The sequence below is a fragment of the Nesoenas mayeri genome (assembly GCF_963082525.1).
Source record: "Nesoenas mayeri genome assembly, chromosome: 5".
NCBI lineage: Eukaryota > Metazoa > Chordata > Aves > Columbiformes > Columbidae > Nesoenas > Nesoenas mayeri.
The window spans coordinates 36,032,958-36,055,702 of NC_137548.1; the positions used below are offsets into that span (position 1 = coordinate 36,032,958).

The 22,745-nt window shown below is 38.9% G+C and overlaps 1 protein-coding gene across 6 annotated transcripts in view; it reads left to right on the plus strand.

Annotated features, from left to right (window-relative positions):
- The window catches only part of GPHN (gephyrin), a gene marked incomplete at both ends in the record, with an annotated part of 292,255 nt that extends 272,738 nt beyond the window's left edge, over positions 1–19,517 (plus strand). For all 6 annotated transcript variants that reach the window (XM_080346039.1, XM_080346043.1, XM_080346040.1 and 3 more), the window contains 6 exons: positions 10,227–10,314; positions 12,353–12,426; positions 14,680–14,744; positions 16,034–16,137; positions 17,350–17,446; positions 19,384–19,517. In XM_080346039.1, the coding sequence (XP_080202165.1) occupies positions 10,227–10,314; positions 12,353–12,426; positions 14,680–14,744; positions 16,034–16,137; positions 17,350–17,446; positions 19,384–19,517 (562 nt within the window). The remainder of the gene's footprint in view (positions 1–10,226; positions 10,315–12,352; positions 12,427–14,679; positions 14,745–16,033; positions 16,138–17,349; positions 17,447–19,383) is intronic.
- Between the last annotated feature and the right edge of the window lie 3,228 nt (positions 19,518–22,745).

Sequence of the window (22,745 nt, forward strand, 5' to 3'; positions counted from 1 at the left end):
ATGAGCAGGATCAACTGAGCCTGAGCTCGGGACTGGGGAGGGAGTTCGACTTTGTTGTTGTTAACAGTCCAGCCAGCTGAAAAGAAGGAAGGGCTCAAGAGTTGCACAGTGACTGTTCATGACCTGGTCCATTTCAATCTTGAACACATTTAATTTTTTCAAAAGAGTCGTTTATAAATCTTCACATCAAAAGAACATTTTTTACACTTTACATTTAAGAGGATAAAAACATAGACTTCAGCTCATTTCATATTTCTGTTACTAAGCACACTATATAAAAATTATTTCTTCCCAGCAAAACTGACTTGGAGGAAGTATATGTAAAAAGAAATGCTGTCTTCATAAAATAGGAATTCATAGCATAACGTTAATTGTTTTAAATAATGTCCTGATAGCAGTAACTTGCTCACTTTTGGACAATTTTTCTAATCCTGCCTGTTATAGCAGGGTAACTGGGTATGAAGCTTCTCATGAATGAAGTGGCATCTTTATTGACTATGGAGATATAAAATTAGGATAAATACCACCCTTTCCCCATTGCAGTCAAGAAGGTGACATTTAATATGCATTTGAGACCAGTTTCCCAAATAAGCTAGAAAGCGTGAGTAAAAATGTTTCAATGGAGCCCTTCTCCAAATTTATTCCCAGTATCTGTGGGAAAGGCACCTTCTAAAATGTCAAGGTGCCTAACACTTCATTTTGCTTTGTCTGGAAGACAAGAGTACAGAGGTTTCTCCATAGACTCTTCAAGGAAAGATGAACCCCACATTGCAGGCATGCCCAGCTAAGCCTGAATCCTTCCATAGCTTGACTCTTCATCCTTGCGAGAAGCCTGCCCAACTAGAACAGAAAGGTGTTCCCATGCAATCCCTTTCTCTCCCATTGCCTGGCCTTGCAGAGAAGCAGCGTTTTCCATGATGATTTTGAATATTCAGAGCCACCAAGGGAGACACAGCTGGGCACAGAACATCCCTTCCACCCCAGGAGCCCCTCTCCTTCCCTGGCTCTTTATTACACCCCTTCTGCTTCCTTTACCCTCAGGAAGCCAGATGTTTTTAAAGAAGAAGAGACACAGAGCTTCCAGAACACTGCGGAGACAGGCCTACCAGATGGGTGAGCACCGTTTTTAAAACACTTGGGATGTTGAGGCACATGCATGCTCACAGGCAGGCGTGGCCAGGTGTCTGTCAGTACAGAGCTTGGAGCACAGATTCTACCTATGGTTGCCATACAGAAGCAAATGGTGTTTTATTCTGTTCATTAAATAACACTGCCTTGTCAGTTTTCTTATGCACCAGTGCACTGTAGACATACACAACGCTGATAAAACTAAAATTCTGTTAACACCAAGAACACCAGTCAGTAGCAGCAAACATCTTTAGCCATCGAGGCTTTTCCCTTTTGAAAAATAGAGCAAATTAGGAAGAAACGTTCTATCACAGACAGACCAAAGGGGCAGGAGTGATAACAGAGGAAGAGTAAACCACCCATCTTTTTCTCCAGCAACAAACAGAAAAATTAGTTGCTGTAGTTCAATTCTTGTAGGAATTTAAAAGAGGCAGAAAAGTAATGAAAAGCATCTTGAAGGCTAGTACCTGAAAACTTCAGTCACCTGAGGTTCCTCACTGATGTTAATGGACCTATTGGAGGATTGAGTTATTGCTTAAAATTTACTTTGCAGACAAGAAAAACAAGTTTCTGTACTCATTACTAATTGATCTGCCATTCCTTAGCCTTCAAAAGACTTGTTCTTATTTAGCAATTGATTGTTGATGCTGAAGCCATGTTGTAATAAATCTAGGTTTTCCTCATTAAATGACTAAAGAGATCAACCCTCTAGAATCTTGCATTATGCTCTACACATCCCAGAAAACTTAATTGCTGTTAGCTTACAAGAACCTGCAGTTTTAAAAACATTTTAGATTAATATGCAGAATCTACCAGCAGGTGATAAACTTGGAATACCTCATACAAGTCTGTTCATATAGCATTGCTGACAGCCTGAATCTAGAGGACACATTCAGTGAGCATTTGGGCTCTTCTAAGCAGTGCTGGACAAACATCAACAAAAAAGCCCCTAGCATAAACCCTTGCTACCCAAAGCATGAGCAGTGAGAAAATGCTTCTGCTTCCAGAGCAGGAGAAAATGCAATGGGCATTTTCTCACACTAAAAGCATCTTTGTGCTTGAAGGAATATAGTCCAACATTGTAGAGACAAATGAGGTTCTAGTTCCTTCCATTGACTGAGACCTGTCAAAAAATTGACTTGCTGGTAAACAGGATAAGTTTCTCTTTCTGTTCCTTCACCTGTTTCTAATAAACAGTAGTTTACTCTTCTTGGAGTGTTTTAGTATTGTGTTTTAGTAAACAAAAATCAATGTCATATTTTATTTGACATTTTCTAAAAAAATAACTATTAGTTTTCAGACATGAGTGACAACAGGGGACTTTAAAAGGCCCTTTTGTATTGTTTCTGACCTGTGGCTTCCAAGTCATTTTTCTTCTGGAGACAGGGGTTATTCGAAGTGATGAAGTGATGGTTCTGTAAAAGGTGGAGCTTTACAGATAAAACCTTAATTTTGAAGCATTGCCTTTAGGGACTGCGTTTCGGCCTGTCCTGGAGATATCCATACTATAGTTCAATAGCAATTACACCAGTTTACAGGGGGATTAATTGACTTAAAACTCACTTAAAATTTGTTTAAATTTACTTCAAATTGAAGCTAAAGCAAAATCAAAAGGTAAGAAATTCTGTGATAACGATACCATGTCACCATGTGTCAGATTTTGTAATACTATTTGTTTTCTATAAGCAACTGGCACTAATTACTCTTCAGACTCACCGTCATCTTTACTGATCAACAGTGTCTTTGCCATTGATTATTGTCTTGTGCAGTGTAGTCTTTAGTCATATTATTTCAACACAGCTACAACTGTTGAATATTTTCCACTCCAAAGTGAAAACTTTTCAGTGAATCCATATAGCTTCGCTTCCTTCATAACAAGGAAGACGAAATAGAAGCCATTAGCTTTACCAGTGAAATCCCATTCAACTTCTTTGGGAAAACTAATGGATTTTTGGTAAGTATTGGGATAAAATTCATTGTCCTCAGCTAGTAAAATAGCTGGGAATAACTTATTAATTAATGGAAACAAGCTGTTCTCAGACTTCTTCTTACATTCAGTGGTTGCACACTAGCCTGGATTTAGAGTGGTTATAGTACCCACAGGTTAGTACAATGGCACAGCACCTAAGACAACTGTTATCAAAGCTTTGGTCCTATTCTTTCAGCGTTGCTGAAAGAAAATCACTACAATTCACAAACAAATGCTTGCAGATGAACATACACAAGCAGCAGAGGAGCATGCAATACAGGACCCAACCATCAAGAATGTAATACTTTCATGTAGGAATGTGCTCCGTCGTGCATAAGCACCTGGCTTCTACAACATGGGACCTTTTCCTCTTGCACTCCCATAGGTATCTGTTTTTCTGACCTCTCTGGTCTTTTGTAATTCTGGCATATGTATGGGTGGGAGTCTTCTGAAACACTTCATGAGAACAACGGAGTAAAATATGTTATCATCCAAATACAGAGAAAAAGTTGAAGGCATTAGGCAGATCTCATGCTAACTTCAGCAAGAGAGTGGAAGACCTCTAATCAAAGTCTCTTTGAGTTCATAAATATAACATGAAAAAATACTCTGCAAAACAGGATTCTTATTTGCAGCAGCATCAATGAAAGGAGCAGCAAAAAGTAACAAAGACAAATTCTTTTATGTTGCTATCAGATAGACAAAGCTTACATAGTCGTGTTGAACAAGCCAAAAGCTACGGTAATTATTCCAGCTTTCCTCACAAGCTGGCCTGTATTCTTAGGGAAAACATATCGCATCTGTTCAAAGTGATCCAGGGAAATACCACAGAAGGTAGAAGAAACATTATGAGAACATGATGAAATACACTGGAGAATTTTGAAACAAATACAGTTTCAGAAGAGTGCCCATATGTTCCTACAGACATCATCAAAATCAGATCTTCTGCTTTAGAAAACCATCCTAGTCAAAACACAGGATTCCTAAGGCATTCAAATATTCATTTATTGAATTACATTCATTGAAATACATTCAATATTACATTCTACAGAAGCTTGGTTTTAGTTGGCTAAACCAAATATGGCATCTGTTCACTATTCTGCATCCCTGCTAGTTACTGATATGCAAAATATTCCTCTTGGCCATGAGGTGAAAAGTAGGTGACAGACTTTGTCTTTTATGCCTAGATGCATTTATCTACTCGTTTTGAAATCTGTCACCTCAACTGAAAGAGCACAAGAAGAAAAATGAGAGTTAATCATAAAGGATCAAATCCATGTCCTATCTTTCCTCAAACAGAAATGTCATTGAGCTTGATGAGATCTCTGCCTGAATACAATAAGTACAGTCTTTTATGGTATTGATGAAAGTTTTACTTCGGTAAATTCTTGGTTTGGAGGTGGTTGTGGTTTTTTTTCCTGATATAGAACTAGAGGCTTGACTGGAATATTTGCATACAAGGGGAATTTCTAGCAGGTCCTTGTACCTCAGTTCTTTTCTTCTTCTGGGAGATCTGTTTAGCAGAAAAGAGACCTCATAAGATGCAAAACTAGCACAAACCACTGTTCCCAGTTTGTGTAGGCGTGGCCAACATGTGCTAGACTCGGGGTACATACAGACAGCACGTAGCCTTTTGAAGTCACAGTAACTGGCTGTGGTTTAGAGGAGCAGCCGGTCTGCTTTGGTCTTTAGTGTGATTAGTGTAGGGTCACTCCCAGCACTTGAGTTTTCATTATGTGTCTGGAAATCTGTAGCTCCTCTGAATCTGTGAGAAATCACATCTGATGGAGTGGTTATTTCAGCATATAACTGAAATACTTGAGATGCTTTCAAATAAATTAAAACAGTAGGCAAGAAAGGTTACCCAGCGCTGCTTTTGTACTCACAATAGACACTTCTGCATGCATCTGGTGCATTATGCTGCATGCATATCTTTCTGTATCTGTGTCCAAGTTATCTGTAAAGCACTCAGGTTTCAGGTGCTGACTGTGGTGGTTTGCATGCACAAATTTTGCAAGTACAGGTTTCCAGAAGACCTGGGTTTATAAAAGCCTGAACTGATACGTAGAAAAGTACAGCAATCACAAGTGTTTCTATTAGTCACCCAACAGTAATAGCTGTATATAGCAGTGAACAACAGGACTGGAAATGACTGTCAGGTAATGTGGTTAATTTGAATGAATGAGGCTACTGTGGCAAAGAACTTGGTGGAAATGGTCCTGGAAATTACTAATGAACAATGGGTTTTGTACTGCGACAATGGCTTGATAAGTCTGTCCTAACTAAATGTTCCACTTCGATTTTACAGGGATCACTCATTTTACTGCAGAGTGGTAGGTGATGCAGATCACCATTTTTTGTTACTTGTTTCCTAAAGTAAATTATTAAACTGAGCGGTTTAATTGCATGTATCAAACTGCTGGTGTTAGGGGTTGTATCACAGAAAGGGCTAACAGATTTATAAGTAATGACGGTGAAGCACAACAATAGGATCAACAGAAGTGAATTAACAGACATTGATTTCTGTTTGAAAGAAAAAATTACACTGTAATTTAGGGTACTTCCAAACAGCACTTCAAATATAGAGAATTCTTTGGTCTTGACTGTACTGTAGCTATTTCTTTTGAGAGAGATAAAGGGAAAAAATCTTCTGCGTGGCTGATGTCTATGTTAATGAGGCTTACAGCTCAGTAATCAAGCACTGCATAACTGTTCTCCACAAACTAGCTTTGATAATCAGAATTTTTCATGAATCCAGGAGGTGTTCCTGCTCTGGTGTACTGTCATCCTGCAAGCCCTCTCTTCAAATTAATGAACTCAAGTGGTGTCTCAACAGTAATGTCATGCATCTGCTTCGTGGATTCTATGCACAACAGATACCCTCCCACTCATTTCTAGATTGTACTGTTCATTCTGTTCCATAAAACTAAATAAAGGGGGTCAGCAAATTCAGGTAGTAATGTAGATACTGTTTATCAGACTGGCAAAAGTAGCAGGGAAAGTTAAGATATATTTAAAATTACATGGACTCTTTATGCAAAGCATTATGTCTGCAGCTTCAAAAATGTATGTGCAATACACATAATATTTGTGCAGACACAACCTGCTGCAGATGGAGGTTTCTACTGTTGAGAGAAAGTTTGGATTTGTGCTTACTTACCTATATGAAAAGTTTATATAAGCTGCATGTAATCCTTATAAAACAAATTTTCTTGGTTGTGTTTACAGAAGATGCTGTGATGTGATCTGAAACACATAGAGAGAATATTTTTTTCAGTCAATAGCAGCATGTTAGAACAGCACACTCTCTTCTTGTGCACAATGTCACTCTGACTTTGAAAATCACCAAATGAAACAGTTTTGCTATCTGGAAATGAGACTTCCCATCAAAATCTACTTACATTGATTAAGGTATTCACCATTATATTTGAGCACCTGTTACAGTTCTGTCCTTGAAGGAAAAATATCCAAGAATGGTACTTTCACAAGACATTTCAAAGGATTTATCATAGTGAATTAAATGATTAATCTAGTTAATCCAGTATCCCGCCCATAGCAATGCCCAGGGCTTCAGAATATAGCTTCTGATTTGTACCTGCTCAGACAGTGAGTGTCATTTCTCGGCTTCATGGTGATTTGTCTCAGGCCTTTTAAAACAATCTTGTCCTGTTATGCTCAAATGCCAAAGTTATTTTGTCTATTCTTTCAGAAGTTAATAGTCTTCAATTATTTATTCCCTTTGCATTGTCCGTCCAAAGGAGAAGATGCTCGTTGTTATACAACAAATGAAACTAGTAGTAGTATCTTGTTATCTGATTATACCAAATATGTGTTAATATGCAATTTGAATGATAACTCTGCTTTAAATCCACTAAAGGCAAGGAGAATGTTTGCTACGATGTTGATTGAAGATTCAGTAGATAACTCTTGTAAGGAGCATTTTGTGTTAATTGCAGAGTCTTGGAACTACCAGCCTGAAGTAGAATAGAAAGTTTGACAGACGTGAGTGACAAAAGGAAATGTGCCAATTATGGCAAAAAGAGAGAAGCCTTCTGCAAAGGCAACAGAGGGAATTCTGTAAATGTCTCCTTTCTTCAGAAAAGAAAAGCAAACTAATGTAACCATTCAGTTTATTACAATAGAATTTCTATCACATCTTTCATTTTGGAAGAATTCAGTGCATTTTGCAACTACCTAAAGAGGATATAGAGTGCTATTGGTTGGATAGAGTTACAGAGATAGAATTTTTAATGTCTTGCATTATAGAGATGGTAAAGAAAGGGATCTATTATACAAGTTGTTCTACTGGAAATGCTAAAAAAAGTGCAGCACATCCAGTAATCTTCAACTTTTTACATGACATGTAAAGAAAAAACCCTATGGTGAACTATTCCAGTGGTATGGTACCCTCATAAAAACACAGGTGTGAACTGAGCCCTCACCTGCTGTGAGTTTGGACATATTTTGGGGTTGTTTGGTTGGGTTTTATTCCTTTCTAAATTAATTATATATATATATATATATATATTAAAAAAATTTTTTTTTTTTACATATATATATATATACACACACATCATGTATATATATTGGGTACAGAAGTAGGAACAGTTCCATTTTATTAAACTTCAACAACAGTTAGATATAGACTCGTTTGCTTTTTACCGTCCCTTCTGTTACTCTCAAACCACAACCAAAAGCAAGCACACTTCGAAATCCAGAATTAGGATGTCTCCAGACAGGTGGTCTTCCTCCTATTAATAACTTCTAAATAATTAAGCAAGATAAAATGAAACAGCCTTGAGCAAGCTCCAGATAAGGTCTTCAGCTGCATCACAACCTAATGAGAAAAATATCCTGAAAGCAGCTTCAGCCTAGTGATAGTGCAGGGAGTGTGCAAGTGTCATCGGGCTTCAAGAATGATCTACATTGACCTGTGTAATGAGTGAGTTTTCCTTGCTGCATTTCAATCTGTACCCTTATTGGCAAAGATTAAGGAATACTTAGATCTTGAGAAACTTTTCCTATTGCAAACTGTATAATAATCTTAAGCAATATCATATTGCACACAGATTACTACTTAGACGTGGAACAATTGGTTCTGAAGAAGACACCGACGGTAGCCAACAACAGACTTGCTTCTTTCCTCTTTCCTTCAACTAGGAAAGACTTATGCTGGTTTTTGGATAAAATTATCCTGAGATTTCAGAAGGGGCAGCTGAGAAAATGTCTCTGTTTCCTAAAGAGCAAAAGAGGAGTGGTTTTTCTTCAGTCCGTATGTTTTATATTTTCTTCCAAATAAAACAGAGTTCAGCCATTCTTTATAGGCCATTTAGGGTATCCAGGATACCCAGTACCTTAAACAAAAGTCATGGAGGCATGCCCTCCCATGGGCATGCCTGCCCATATCTGCAGGCCCTGCTTCCCTTTAAAAAACAGCAGTATATAATTCTGTCTGATTGACTACAGCCCACACTATGGCACCAGCGATCTGCCTTTCTGTCTGCTGTAGATTGTTACCTAACTCTTACAAAGCAGTATGACTTTGAACAGTGGATATAACCCAACACAAGTAGAAAAGTTTTGCAAGATAACCACACTGGGATGCCAAAGAAGATGCTACATCAGTCACTGGCCATGGTGGAGAAAGGGTCTCGAGTATTTCTGCCTGTAAGACCTAACCAGGGTAGAGGACACTTAAGGACTCTTGGGTGAGGAGATGAGGAATGTGAAGGGTTTGCATGCACTTGAGATATCTACTCAGTGAAGCGGTGCAGTGTTTCTTGTGTCACGTAGACTGCAGTGCACACAGCACCAGGTAATGCGAACTGCTGCTTCTGTTTCACTAAACCATGGGCAAAGACAGGATGCTCAGAGGAAAGGATTTTTCTTTCTGAGACCTTTTGAAACACACAGTTTCTGTTGGTCTCTGAAAGGTCAGCCAGGACTTGCATAGTATTTCTAATTTTCCCATTTTCAGTTCAAACCCCGAAATAACCACAGTGATTCTGGTTTTTAGTGAAATATAGACAAAGTTCCCAAAGGATAACCCGCATGCCATTTGCAGCCTGCAAAGCCTTGATAACCCATAATGTAATTTTGTAATTGTATTGTGGCATTTAACTGAGGTGCTGTATTCCAAATGAAGTCCTTTATACAATCACTGGCATTATTGCCCATTCATTCAATTGCATTCTAAGAAGGAACAGCCTTGTGTGAAAACTTTCAGGGTCATTAAAGTAAAAACATACTGTTGAAGGAGCCTTACATACAGTCGTAGCATTTGGTCAGCTTCTGGTCAGTTCACAAATGTTAAATGCAATGTATGTGTTTAATATATTGGAGATTCTTTCCGATTCCTATGGTGTTGTAGAAGTTGTATAACTGAGTTTCTCCGTGGCATGCCTTGAGACTCTGTTAGCATCAGCACTGCTGTTAGGTGGCTAATGCTCACTTCAGAGACACCAAAACTGAAATACACTCAGCTTCTATCCTTTGCCTTCACAGTTATGCTCTTTGTATGGAGGAACATCGCAGCTCCCCTTAGACTGTTTCTTGTGAAGGTGAATAAACCCTTGAACAGGATGGATAGTGTTTTTTCAAGATGAAGCAGATGTACAGCTGGCTTTGCTGCAGAGCCCTCTAATGGGCAATGTAAACAAAGGATTTACACTTTTCACTGATGGAAGTTTGGCATGAGCCTTACCCCCATTTCTGCACACACCAAATAAGCTAGACCGGTAGCACTGCAGCCTGCTTGGTGGCCAGTAATTTTCATGTATCATGTCCCTGTCAGCTCATCTAAATCATCATTTGTATTGCTACCGATTGTGCAAATTACATACTTTTTGACACTTGTATTAGTGGTCTTCAGTCCCAGCCTAAAGTATCCCACTGTTCCTGTTGCAAAGCTTTCAGAGAGAAAGGTGCCAAACAGTGTGTTCACTTAATGAGGCTGCATTTCTTGACTTGAATAGAGCAGTGTGGAGGCTGAAGAAGGAAAAGATATTATCCTGGCGCTGTGTCTTTCTTAAAATACGTGTGTGTGTGTACATCTGTATGTGTGCACACAGACACACTCAACTGGTAATAGTTCCGTGCCGCTAATCTGCTTGCCTGTTCTTTTCTGTAGCCCAGATGATTTACTGAATGCACTGAATGAGGGTATCAGCCGTGCTGATGTGATCATTACATCAGGAGGTGTATCTATGGGGGAAAAGGTATGCTAAATTTAAGTATGACTTGCTACGATATATGTAAGAACTTCAAGCCAGAGTCTGTCATCAGAGCTTCTACTTTTGTATTAATGTTTATTAAAAAGGGATCTTACTTTTTTTAGAACACTTAAATGTGAATTAATTGAGAAAATAGTCTTCTGTGCTATCCTCAATCCTTTTGTTCTTATTACTGTACTAAAGTAGACATGGTACAACAGGGAAGATTTTGTGATGTGAGTGATTTGCAGATATGTTTTTATTTAAGGAATGATTTAGGTAGTTATGATGAGGAAGGTGCTTGGTTAACAGCACATGAAGGCAACAGACTTCTTTTTGTTCATAGAGCAGGTAAAATGTAGATAGAATAAACCTACTTTGAATGTACTTCGAAAAGCAACCTGAGTATATAAATAGCTCTTTCTTACTCAGCAGATCTGTTTCCTGAATACGCCAAAGCTTTATCTGTTACAAAAATAGTTTTATCACATTTTGCGCCTGATAGTCCTACAGAGGCAATACATACGAGACACAGTGAGCTGATATATTTGCCTTTTGAATCATTAACAGAATTGTTGATTGAGTTCCTGTTGGTAACCCCTGTGCCAAAACCATCAAAGAAAATAGGGATACACAGATGCTGGTGGGGCGTAGATGAACCTGCAGGACATTTATTAATCATGACTTATGCGAAGGAAAACTCAGATTACTTTTTGATCCCAGGCTGAATCTGTGAGTTTGGCAGGTAAAAGAAACATCTCTCCTTTTATAATTAACAGATACTAAAAACAGTCATTAGGAGATGGCAAACATGAGTGCTGTTTTTGTCACTTTTCTGAGTAGAAATCATATTGTTGGATACATCGTGAAAATGGATAACCAGTTAAACCAGTGCAAATTACTTTCAATCCCGTTACTGTCCTCAGTATTCCTAGAAAAAAAAATCAAGGACAAGTGCTGGTCTTTAAATTGGGAATGTGGTGACACAGGAGCACGGGGAAGTGACTGGACTGCTGAATGGTCTGACAGGCATTTCTGGCTAATTTATCCCCAGTCTGAATTTGAGGCAACAGCATAAAGTCAGAAAGCTCTATATTCCACTGATGGTTACTCCTCTGATACTGAGCTTTCAACAGTTTTAATGAAATAACTGTGAACATCCAAAAAGTAAATATAAGGTAAAAACGGGGTTAATGCAATCAGTAATAGAGAATTCATGCCTGGCTGAGAAAAGTTGCTGCTTTCCAAGTATTTGAACAAACACACACACACACAAGATGGGAAAACTGCAAGGGAGCTTCAGATTTACTGCTTCCAAAGTCTTTCCTCACAGCTGACTGCTATGTCCTGTGTCTTTAATATCACTAAACACAACAGACAGGATACCACATTTCTGAGGATAGCAATAAAGACTAAACAAGTAATTCAATTTGTTTTAATAACTGGATCGATTGTGTTAATGCAAAATCATTTAACTTGAACACACAAGCCACAAGCAGTTTTTCCTTTCTAAGGACTGTTAAACCCAGCCACTGTGAATTAGACCATGTCCCCAAGAAATTACAATAATTACAGTATCCTGGAAAACTATGATTTCTACAGTACAGTATTGATTTCAAAAGTACTAGGAGATCTCTGACTCTACTGCTAGAAAGCTTCCATGGCAAAAGTTAAATAACTGGATGATTATAAGTCTTAACTTTGAACCATAAAGGCTTTTTTTCCATCTTTGACATAGAAAATGTTTTAGTAGTAGATATTTGTGGGGTCCTCTAAGATTCTGATGCTGCAGCTGACTTTTAAGTAAATATATTACAATGACCTTCTGGAGTCAGGTTTGGCACCTAAAATGAGTCTGTTCTTCACCTCTTCTTTTTGAAAATACATTCGTTCAAATACTGGCAATTCCCCACTGGACTGTAGCACTTTAAGGATATGAAAAGTCTTTCATCTTCGCTTGATGTTAATTAAGTGCTTTGAATGCTTAAATGATGTAAGCCACTTTGATGTTACTTAATTGATTTTCTTTCTTTAATTTAAACAGGACTATCTTAAGCAGGTGCTGGATATTGATCTTCATGCACAGATTCACTTTGGCAGAGTTTTTATGAAACCAGGGTAAGAAATCTTTCTATTTGGGCAGCAGAGATGGAGGCTGTATTGGGCCAAATGCCCCGTATGAGTGCTCCAGTACATTTCAGTTTTCCAAATATATGATAAACCACATGGCAGATATATACGGGAAAAGAATCAAAATCAGTCCTATTCAGATTAGTCATCAAATTTACGGGTGAAATTAACTGGAACAGAGAGATTGCTCTGGATCAATAGGAGAGATTTCTCTGATAACTGCTGCAAATCAGCTTTGAGGACTGGGGGGAAACCAGCATGGTACAACCATGGCCACAGTCTTCCCTGTGGTCACAGAGCTCAGATATTGGCATTGTTATGAAATAACCGGTAAATATAAGGACATTTAACTGCTGGTTTGCTTAATGAGCATCTCATTTCACTTAAAAATTTGTGTAAGCCATATTCCTGCAAACAAGCAATTTCTTGAGGGAGGTGGAATGACAGCCAATTTATGAATTTTTTTCTAATTGGCATATTGAGCATAGTAATTTTAAAGTAAACACAATCCTTTATGTGTTTAGTTTGCCTCAGAAAACTGTTTCAGCGTTGCTTTCATTTGCTGTAGCACTGCTATTATAATTAATGAGTCTAGAATTGTGCTTTGTAGGGAAAATGAAAACTAGATGTATTGAAAATAGAGAGTTCCCTTTCACAATACAGTAGCGGGAAGATGTTTGCAGCTCTGCCTCAGTAACCACGGAGGGCAGTTTGTTCGCAGGCTGGTTTGGCACAGCCCAGTAACACAAGGCCAAGAGCAGCTTTGAGGAATGGTTCCCTCTAGCCCATAGCTTGTTGCCAGGGATCCGAACAGAAAGCAGCTGTTTGCTGTGAAAATAGACAAATACTTTTACTGTCTCTGCATACCATCCAGAAGAACTGCATGTGGGTTTGGTGCTGGTGCTGCTACTGCCACCACCTTGCTTCTATAAAAGGAACAAGTGAGCTAAAAGTACGGTTTTTTCCTGTGCTGGGTGTAGCCCAGGCTTGGAAATTGCTCACTGCTTTGGTCATGCTGCTACAACCAACGCGGGGAAGTCCCGAATGTGGGATCTGCACTCCAGCCTCTGCTGCTGACAAGAATGGATAACCTGATGTAGAGAATTCAGAGTATTAAATTCTAGTTCTGGCTTATCTGAAAGCAAATGTAATTCTTTCTTCTGGTGAACCCTCTGTAGACTTACAGCAATAAACTTTTAATAACTAGCCAGAAAAGTTTTGAGAAATCGTGTTTTACCCAAGCATCCATTTTCATTTTATGCCATATTTCTTACTGCTACCAAAACATTGGTCAGCTAATCTGTAAACACTCTCATTTGCATTGGCTGTAGTGCAATAGCAAATATGTGTCTTAGTTTTTATTACTTGTCTTAAAAGGCATTAGATATGAATTGTGATTACTATATTGGGAAAAATTCCCTTGAGTAAGTTCCAAGAGTGAAGCCAGAATTTGCTTTATATTCCTGTATTTTGACGTGCTACATGACCGCAGAGTGATGCCTGGGATTTACCATTCCTCTGCTTGATCTGAAAGTTGCCGAGCTAATGTTAGGCTGCATCTTGTCTAGCAGACTTTACCAATGATGGTGTTGAAATCTCATATGAAAATTCAGAGTTTCCAGTAAACATGAATTAGCAATTAGATTTTATGTACCTCAGGCTGTGCGCTGGTTATAAGATTTGGAGGTCTGGCACATAGTTCCCATTATGTTAGAGACATTTCAAAAGAGAAACTTCAAACACCAGTTTCCCCTGGTAAAACAGGATATCGATTAGTTCTAGCAGATACAAAGCTAGGTAGTAATGATCAAAGCGTGGCAAATCTCTAAAGCTGCTGATGGTCAGCAACTATCATCTGCTGAGCAAGTGATCATTGTTAGCTCAAGATGAAGCCAAGGAACGCAGCCTAATTGTTGTTCCTATAAAGTATAATTTCTAATATGTAAACGAATGATCTTAACCTAGGTGTATAGAAAACTTTTTAAAACGGATGAGTATCCTCACCAGAAGCAAAATCATCTACTTAAAACTTCATAGCTGAATACCAAGAAAAAGTAATTGTTCTGTTATCAGGAGGAGAGGATTGTACCCTCAGTGTGGAATAAGCAGCAGATGCTAATGACCTGCTGCTAGAGAGAGAGAGATCCAATTTTGTTTTCATTTCCAAATGTTTTAAATAATAACATAATAATGTTCAGTCAGAGTCTAGTGCAAATATTAAATAGCTTTCTTTTTCCATAGCCTGCCAACAACTTTTGCAACTCTGGATATTGATGGTGTAAGAAAAATAATCTTTGCACTCCCAGGTAAGATGTTTTGTGGATTGCTTTTGTTGCTGTGCATAGGTTACAGATATGAAACAGAATAATGACATTTCACAGCACCTGTGTCTGGTGTTGGCATCTCTAAGGAAGGTACCTGCAAGGTTTTCCCAGAAATTTCCAGAAGAGATGAACTTACAGGGATATAATAAGGAGCTCTTTCTTGTTCCTGTCCTCAGAATTTGCCAGTGTACAGGCCTTATGATTTCTGCCATCCAACAATTTCCTTGCGTTTTATAAGCAGTACTATACAGGGGTGTTTTTTTCCTACAGCTCCCTCCACCTTCACAGTAAATATCTGTGCATGTGAGTCAGTGCATCCACTCTGAAGTACTGAAATGGAGGCAAAAAGGACAGAGTGCCAAGGAATATGTCACAGACTTGTGGGGTTTTTTTATCATGATCGTACCGTGGAATCAAAAGAGGGCAGCATCGCTTCACTTCCTGCATGCAGCATTGCCCTGGAAATCACCACGTTCAGAATAAACATTTCCTTAGAGATCTGGCTACAAATTTCTATCCTCCTAGATCAGGAGGAATTTATTTTATTCTTATTGCTCTGGCTTTGCATGGATTTCTGACTACACAAGGAATCCTATTCTTGGTAAGCTGGTGGTTTTCAGATGTACCTCTAGTGCTTTTTGTCTCTCTTGTTTTAGTTGCTGTTGTACCTTTTCTTCCAGGGGAAGAATCAATGGAGCATCTGTGTGATTGTAGTATTTGCTTTAAAACTGACATCTAGGGAAGTCCAGATGTGTAAGACAAGTGGTGTGTAACAGACATTGGTCACACACCTCTCTTGTCAGTTAACAGAAAATGTGTAAGTCAGAAGAATTCTCCTCAGAATTACTAGTAAATAATTTTGACACTCTGTGAGGGAATTGAAAGTTATTTGTCTGTAGGTCTAGGAAACCTTAATCATTAATCAAGAGCCCTGTCAGCTAGGACCCATACCTGTGCACAGTAAACCCTGCCCCAGCCCCAGACATAAGAGAAAAGGTGATGGCGGAACAGAGGCAAACATTGGGGCCTGAGGAACGCGGGCAGTTTGGTCAGGGCAGGGTGGCAGCACACCGTCAGCCCGACAGTGCAGCTTTCAACAGCTGCGCTCGCCACGTGCCACTCCAGGCTTGAATTAAACATTTCCTGTACGTAACATGAAAAGCTCTTTAGAGTCCTTTAGGGTCCAGTTGCTATAAAAACATGAGATCACTTTCAGCATTTCACAGAGTAAATCAAGAGGAGTTCACCACCAACTGTTCTTTGTCCAACAGGCAACCCTGTGTCAGCCGTCGTCACCTGCAATCTCTTTGTTGTTCCTGCACTGAGGAAAATGCAGGGTATCCTGGATCCTCGGCCCACCATCATCAAAGCCAGGGTAAGGAGGTCGTCCTTCATGTGAAAATTCTCTCAGGATGTTGAAGCACAGTTTTCAGAGCTCTTGGGGCTCTGAAAGGCTGTCTTGTGTGGGTAATCTGAGCCCTAGACTAATTATGGCAAGTCAAAGGAAGTTTACACAAAGCAGGGGTACATTCTTGATCTCTGCTAATGGTAATATTAAGTCCCATAATTTCTAGGAGTTAGATGGCCATCTAATGCAGCGAGATATACAGATGCAGAGGTAGCCCTTTGCCAATCAGGCAGGAAGGATGCTTTCCTGTCTGAAGAAAAAAGAGGTTTAACCTGTGGTAAATAAAGCAGACTAATGTGGGACTACCTAAATAGTTGGATAGTTCTGTATTAGCAACAGAAAATAAAGACCTTAAAGCCTTTCTGTTCTTGAGTTATTTATATAAGTAACCCACATGACCCCCACCCTCAGCAATATAAATCCCTTAAACTCTTCATTTCACTCTTATAATAAATCATGGATATTGTAACTCTGTTTAATATAAATTCAAGTCATGTCATTACAATGTATTATTCTTCTATTTTGGATTCAAATCAAGTACCAAGGAACACATTACCTTCTATTGTTTTCCTAGTGTTCTTGGCCATGCACTTTTCTCTTACTGCTTATTCTGTCTCTCACTTATCCTCAGGCATCCAGATTTTTCTTTATCTCACAGCTAAAATATTTTAAAACAGAGAGCAATTTGGAGTGATCCTCACTTTTGTGTGAATTTTCCAATGTGTTCCACTAAATTCCATTGTGAGCCATCTCCTGTATGTCTTTTCATTTCAAAGATTGGCCGTTTCCCTTTTGTCAGAGCTAGCAGGATTTTGAATGTGAATACAATTTTTATCTTTATGCAGTGTAATCCAGAGAGCAGAAACAATAAAGTTTGGGGTTTTTTTCCAGAGAAATACTGTCTTTAAGGTAAAGGAACAGCTTTGGAATATTCAACTTAATGCACGTACACTCCATCATACACTTTGATACCATAATATCACAGTTGTATTTCCCTTAAATACTGCAGTCTCTACCTTCTACAGCTTTTGGTCTTGCACTAGACACTATCAAACTTCAAAACGCAAGTTTTTAAAAAGACTGCTTTTGAGGAAAAACAGTTAAGCAGATGATTCCGATATCTTAGCCAGTGCAATATGAATGCATGACATTCTCATCCTTTCTCTGCTTCTTCTACAGTTATCATGTGATGTAAAATTGGACCCCCGCCCAGAATATCATCGGTGCATACTGACTTGGCATCACCAAGAACCACTACCTTGGGCACAGAGTACAGGTTAGTGCCCAGTCACACAGGCTGACAGACACACTCACACAAGTCCTTGCCTTCCCACATCTATGTCTGAAAGGGACCAAGTGTGTGCACATGTTTTTTCATATAACCTTCCTTATGCAGGCTGATTTGCTGACTTACTTGTGCATATGCATACATGTACGTTGGTATAAAATTCTGTCATGATATGACTTACCATTTTAACCATTAAAACTTCCTTTTTCTGAACCACCTGTCTCTGTACACGTACAGAGAGAAATACACCTGTGCGTTTGTATATGTGCACACATTGCTTTTTATAACCATCCACTTGTGCTTACTTGCACTCCCAGTCACATTTGCTTACTTTTGCTCTTGTGCATGTACTAAATAAACACAGGTTGGGGCTTAGGTAGGAGCAGTACAAATAAAAGAAATGTGATTCTAGCAGAACTGGAAAAGTAGAAGAGATAGCAGAGGCTGTATGTGTTCTCTTAAAGCAGACTAAGACCTTTATTAGTCGTGTTTGCCACCTAGGGATACTTCTGGATCCTCAGATGCAGTCGAGGTAAATACTAGATTTGAATATTTTTTAGCTGTATACTGCTGGAAGACTGACTCTGCCAGTTCCTCAAGAGATTCAGGTCCTTCAACAACTAATTGTCTTTTTGCTCCATCCAAATCGTTCAATACAAAGCACGATTTATGAGTTGCCACAGGGAAAACATTAGCTCAAATGCATCTTACTGTTAATTCAGAGAAAGCTCTTGCCATTTACTCCCAAGATCACACAGCCTCTGACGTATTTCCAGGTACAAGTCAAGGTATTACCTACATCTATAACACCCTACTTGGTTTAACTCTGTTTTGTTGTGCATTGCTTCTTTCCTTACACAAGCAGACTGTCTGGAATGATTTCTCTGTCAACCTGGAAGTCTGAAAACCAAGAAACTAAACAGCCTGACTTTGTATTGCATTTTCATTTTTTGTCAGTACTATCAATATGATACTTCTGATTTTCACGACACGTTGTGAAGCTCAGTGTCCCAAAGAAACCCATTCTTTTGAGGTGATACATGTTATATATAACCATATATAACTATAGAGGGGTCTGACCCTAGGATCCCCCGTCTGAGTGAAGGTGTCCAAGTGAAGCTTTCCAGTTCCTCTTTCCTTCGTTCTCAGGTTACAGCTCGAGCTGGGTGTCTCTGGAGAGGGAGCCCTAACCCCGATCACCCTCTCCAGTTATACCCAGACCACCCAGTAGTGTGGTTCAATCACTTAATTCTGGTTGATGATCTCTTGATTTTTATTGTTTTTCTTTGTTGCTGGGCTGGCCTTCTTCTGAAATTACCTCATTCTCTTAAAAGTGTTTTGTTGGTACTTACCTTCTTATTTCTGCTCACATCTGCCAGATTTGGCTAGTTCTGTGTAAGCAGCATTAGTAGTATCAAAAAGGTTACTCTCCATCAGTTCTTGCGGCCTAGGGCTTCAGCTACTTTAACTACTAGTGCTTAGCTACTCCTGTTACACAAGACTATTCAGAGCGAAGAATACAGTTAATCAAACTTATTCTTTAACAGTACCTTAAAAGCATTCTAGACTCTGCTGGTTTTAGTCTTTGTACAATTGGAATTAGATACACAAATTGGAAAGTAAAGGCAGAAAACAGAAAAGCAATTTACTATGACAAGATAAGAGGTACAGATAATGCGGAAGGCTGGATAGAAACGCAATAGGCAAAGGAAATGAGAGTTTTGCGAGCCGGAGCAACGAGAGGCTGACTGATTCTCTACAGAGTTCTCTGTTTCCATCCACCTTGCAATGGCAACATCCCAGCTCTTTTAATAAGTCAGCAACGTGAACATCTTCGTAAGAACAGCTCTCGTTTCCTACGTGGTGTGTTGCAGCTTTTGAAACTAACTGAGAACTTAGCTGAACAACTTCTCTCTCTCCTGCAGGGAATCAGATGAGCAGTCGTCTGATGAGTATGCGCAGTGCCAATGGACTGTTGATGCTACCTCCAAAGACAGAGCAGTATGTGGAGCTTCACAAGGGGGAGGTGGTGGATGTCATGGTCATTGGAAGGCTATGATGTCACCAGCAAGAGTGAAGCTTTGATGCATGTCCACATATCATTGACTGTATCCTGTAATATGCAACGGCACAGCTAGTTTTTCTGATTTGGATAAAAGTTGATCAGTATAGTCAACATCTTGAATTATATTTCAAATGGAATTTAAATAAATACCTTTTAAAAAAAACTTTAAAACAAATCTTAACAAAGAAATTTATTCTGATTATATCAAAGCAACTTTTTCCTTTCCTTGCAATTGCTTTGTGTGTTCAATGCTAGTTCTAATAGCGGTAGCTTTTAGTAGACAGCAGTAGGTGCCTGCAGAACTTGTGTTTTTTCTCATCTTTAAGATACAACTACTTACGCTCTTAAAACAAGGCTGTCTGCTTATTTATACTAGCGTAGACAACACTTGGATTTCCCTTATTAGTATGCTTCATAACCGCTTCACAGAGAGCTTCTGCTTGTTCTTTATCTTGTATCTCGTGTTGATGTGCACAGTGCCAAAAGCAGAGTGGCTGCGCTGGGAACCCAATGAAGCCCCGAGGTTTCCTCACCTCGCTGCGCATTCAGGGATCTCTCTTGTCCCAGCAGCCACCCAGCTCAGTACTCTTGGGCAGTAACTGGATACCTTTTATTTCAACAAACAAAAAAATTGCTTCCTTAAGTGCTGACAGCCTTTTTAACCAATACATTTAAAAATGTACAGAACTAAAAACTAAAAAAAATCAAAGACTGATCTTGTACAGATATTAGTGTTACCAGCATTCGTGTGGAAATTAAATGAGCAAAGAAATAAAACTAATGTTAAACAACTCTGTACCATAACATTTTCTGTAATGATATTGAAACTTAAATGAATAAAAAGAATCCTTAATCATTATTTAAAATTTCACCTGTTTAGCCTTGTTGTTTGAACCAAAACCATAGTGGTTTAAGCGGGTATTTGGGGTGGAGGAAGAGGACAGAAAGGAGGGGGAAATGGTGTATGGAATCCAGGGCCTTCCCCCGTGTATGGTATCATAAGTGAACTGAAAGTACGGAGTGAGCGCTCTCCCTCACCTTCCCACGGACAAAGCGGAAGCAGCATTTGTTGGGGGGAGGTTTCAATTGGACCAGTCGAAGCTGGAGAACGCTGGGGCTTTTCCATCTGAATTGCGTAGCAGCTGCAAACAGCCATTGTACTGCACTGTGTGGAATTTGATAGAGCATTTGCGGTTTAATGTCATTATATTCTTTTTTTGACACTGGGACTGTTCAGCCCTCGACAGATTATGTATTTTGGTAATTCCACATTTCATCTAGGTTTGAGACCATAGCAGTGCCCTACAACACCTTGCTTCTTGGAGTTCATGGCTAAAATACTATGCCATCAACTCCACTCATTAACACAGGACACTTGTCTATAGTATTTTTTGAAGACTTAGTCAGGGAGGGCACAGAAAACTTGGTTTGTGTCTTGACTGCCACAGTTGGACCAGGGCCGTAGTTCCATGGTAACTGCAGAGGGCACCCCTGAGGCTGGTTTTAAAACCAAACTGTGTTTGCTGTGCAGCAGCCTGAATCCACACCCTGCACAGGCCATTGCGAAGGTTGAAGACAGGTGGGCATACACCATGTCCAAAGGCACTCCAGGGGCTGAGCTTTCAGAATAGTAGTAACACAACTTGCTGATCATATTTCTTTGTTCTGGACTACATGACAACATTTGTGATCTCTCTGTGTAGCAGCAGGATGGTACTAAATGAAATTCATGAATGCTTGTATTTGCTATACCAATATTGTAAACCACAAAAGAAGGAAGAGATAAGAGAGTTAACTCATCTCTGAGAAATAATGTAGAACACTGCCTTTTATAATCCAAAGGATTATTATATAGTTAGGAGTTATTACAGGCAGTGCATATAATGAAAATTGGAAATTTATAAAGGACATCAGCAACAACAACCTCAAGGAAGACTGTTCATGCAATTTGAGATGCTAGACAAAGATAAAAGAGACATGTGAGGAAACTTAGCCAGAAATATCTTGGGTCTGGTTTTCATTAAATCCATTACTCAAATGTGGCAGAGAAGAGTTGGCACAATGCTGTGTTTAATGCACGGCTCTGTTCAAACCGGATTTTGGCACCTTAACATTTACCTACCATTGTAATGAGTAAAACATTTAGAGGTTAATCAAGGCAATTTTTTTTCCAAATCACTGATAATATAAACTGCTTTAGCCACTCTACTGTCTTTTGTAACCCAGTCTGCCCAGCATGTGAAGTTTTATGCAAGAAAATAAGCATTGCAGTTTCTGGGAGAGACGCTTACAGCCCAGCCCCTGTTAACACTGACAGCCATAGCAGCATGTTGGAGAGGTAACTCTGGGACCAGTATCATAACAAGTTTATTATTTATTAATAAAATTTATTTATTTATTATTATTACAACTATGTCTCAATTTTCAAGCCTAAAATCTGAAGAATTTGCCTTGGTTGTTGGAATATAAGTGGATATACATGTGATATAAATAGATAAATTCAAGTCACTTTTATTGTTTTTAACATTCCCAATTCACAGTTTCAGGGGAGGCTGGAAACTTCAGAAGAGAGATCAAGGACAAATGGGTCTTCAAGTATTTGCTTGCTTAGGTTCAAGGACTGAGACTTGCAAATTGAAACATTTTAAGGAACATTTTCACTATTTTTACTTCTCTAGATAAGCACAATCAAAGTAATAACTTAACAACAAGAACCAATGCCAACAATGACTGAAGATAAGGTTGGTATTACAACATTTGTAGTTTTCTACTTTTTACAGCATTTTCTTCCTTCTCAGTCCCATTCATCCAACTGGGATAATCCTACAGGCACCTACAAATCATATAGCAACTTTCTATCCTGGCTAGCTGGGACCAAAACTTTGATTGTACACCTGGATGTTAAAATCATTCAAAAAATTGATGTATTCAATCAGATAAGTAGAAGAATAGACTGGTTTCTTCCAGATACTAATTTAAAGACTTTAATTACAGAAATGACAACATTAATTCTATCTTGATACTAAAATATGCTAAACTTGAAATGTCTTTCATCTGTAAGTAGTTATTACAGGTCTGTATGACTCCAGAGGTTACTAATTAACATGGAATCTTTAGCCTTTTTGATTCTTCAGCTGAGGAGCTGCACTTAAAACATATTACAACATGGATGCTGCTTAAGGACAATATGCAACTGGAATCACCCTGCAGGGTGAGTGGATC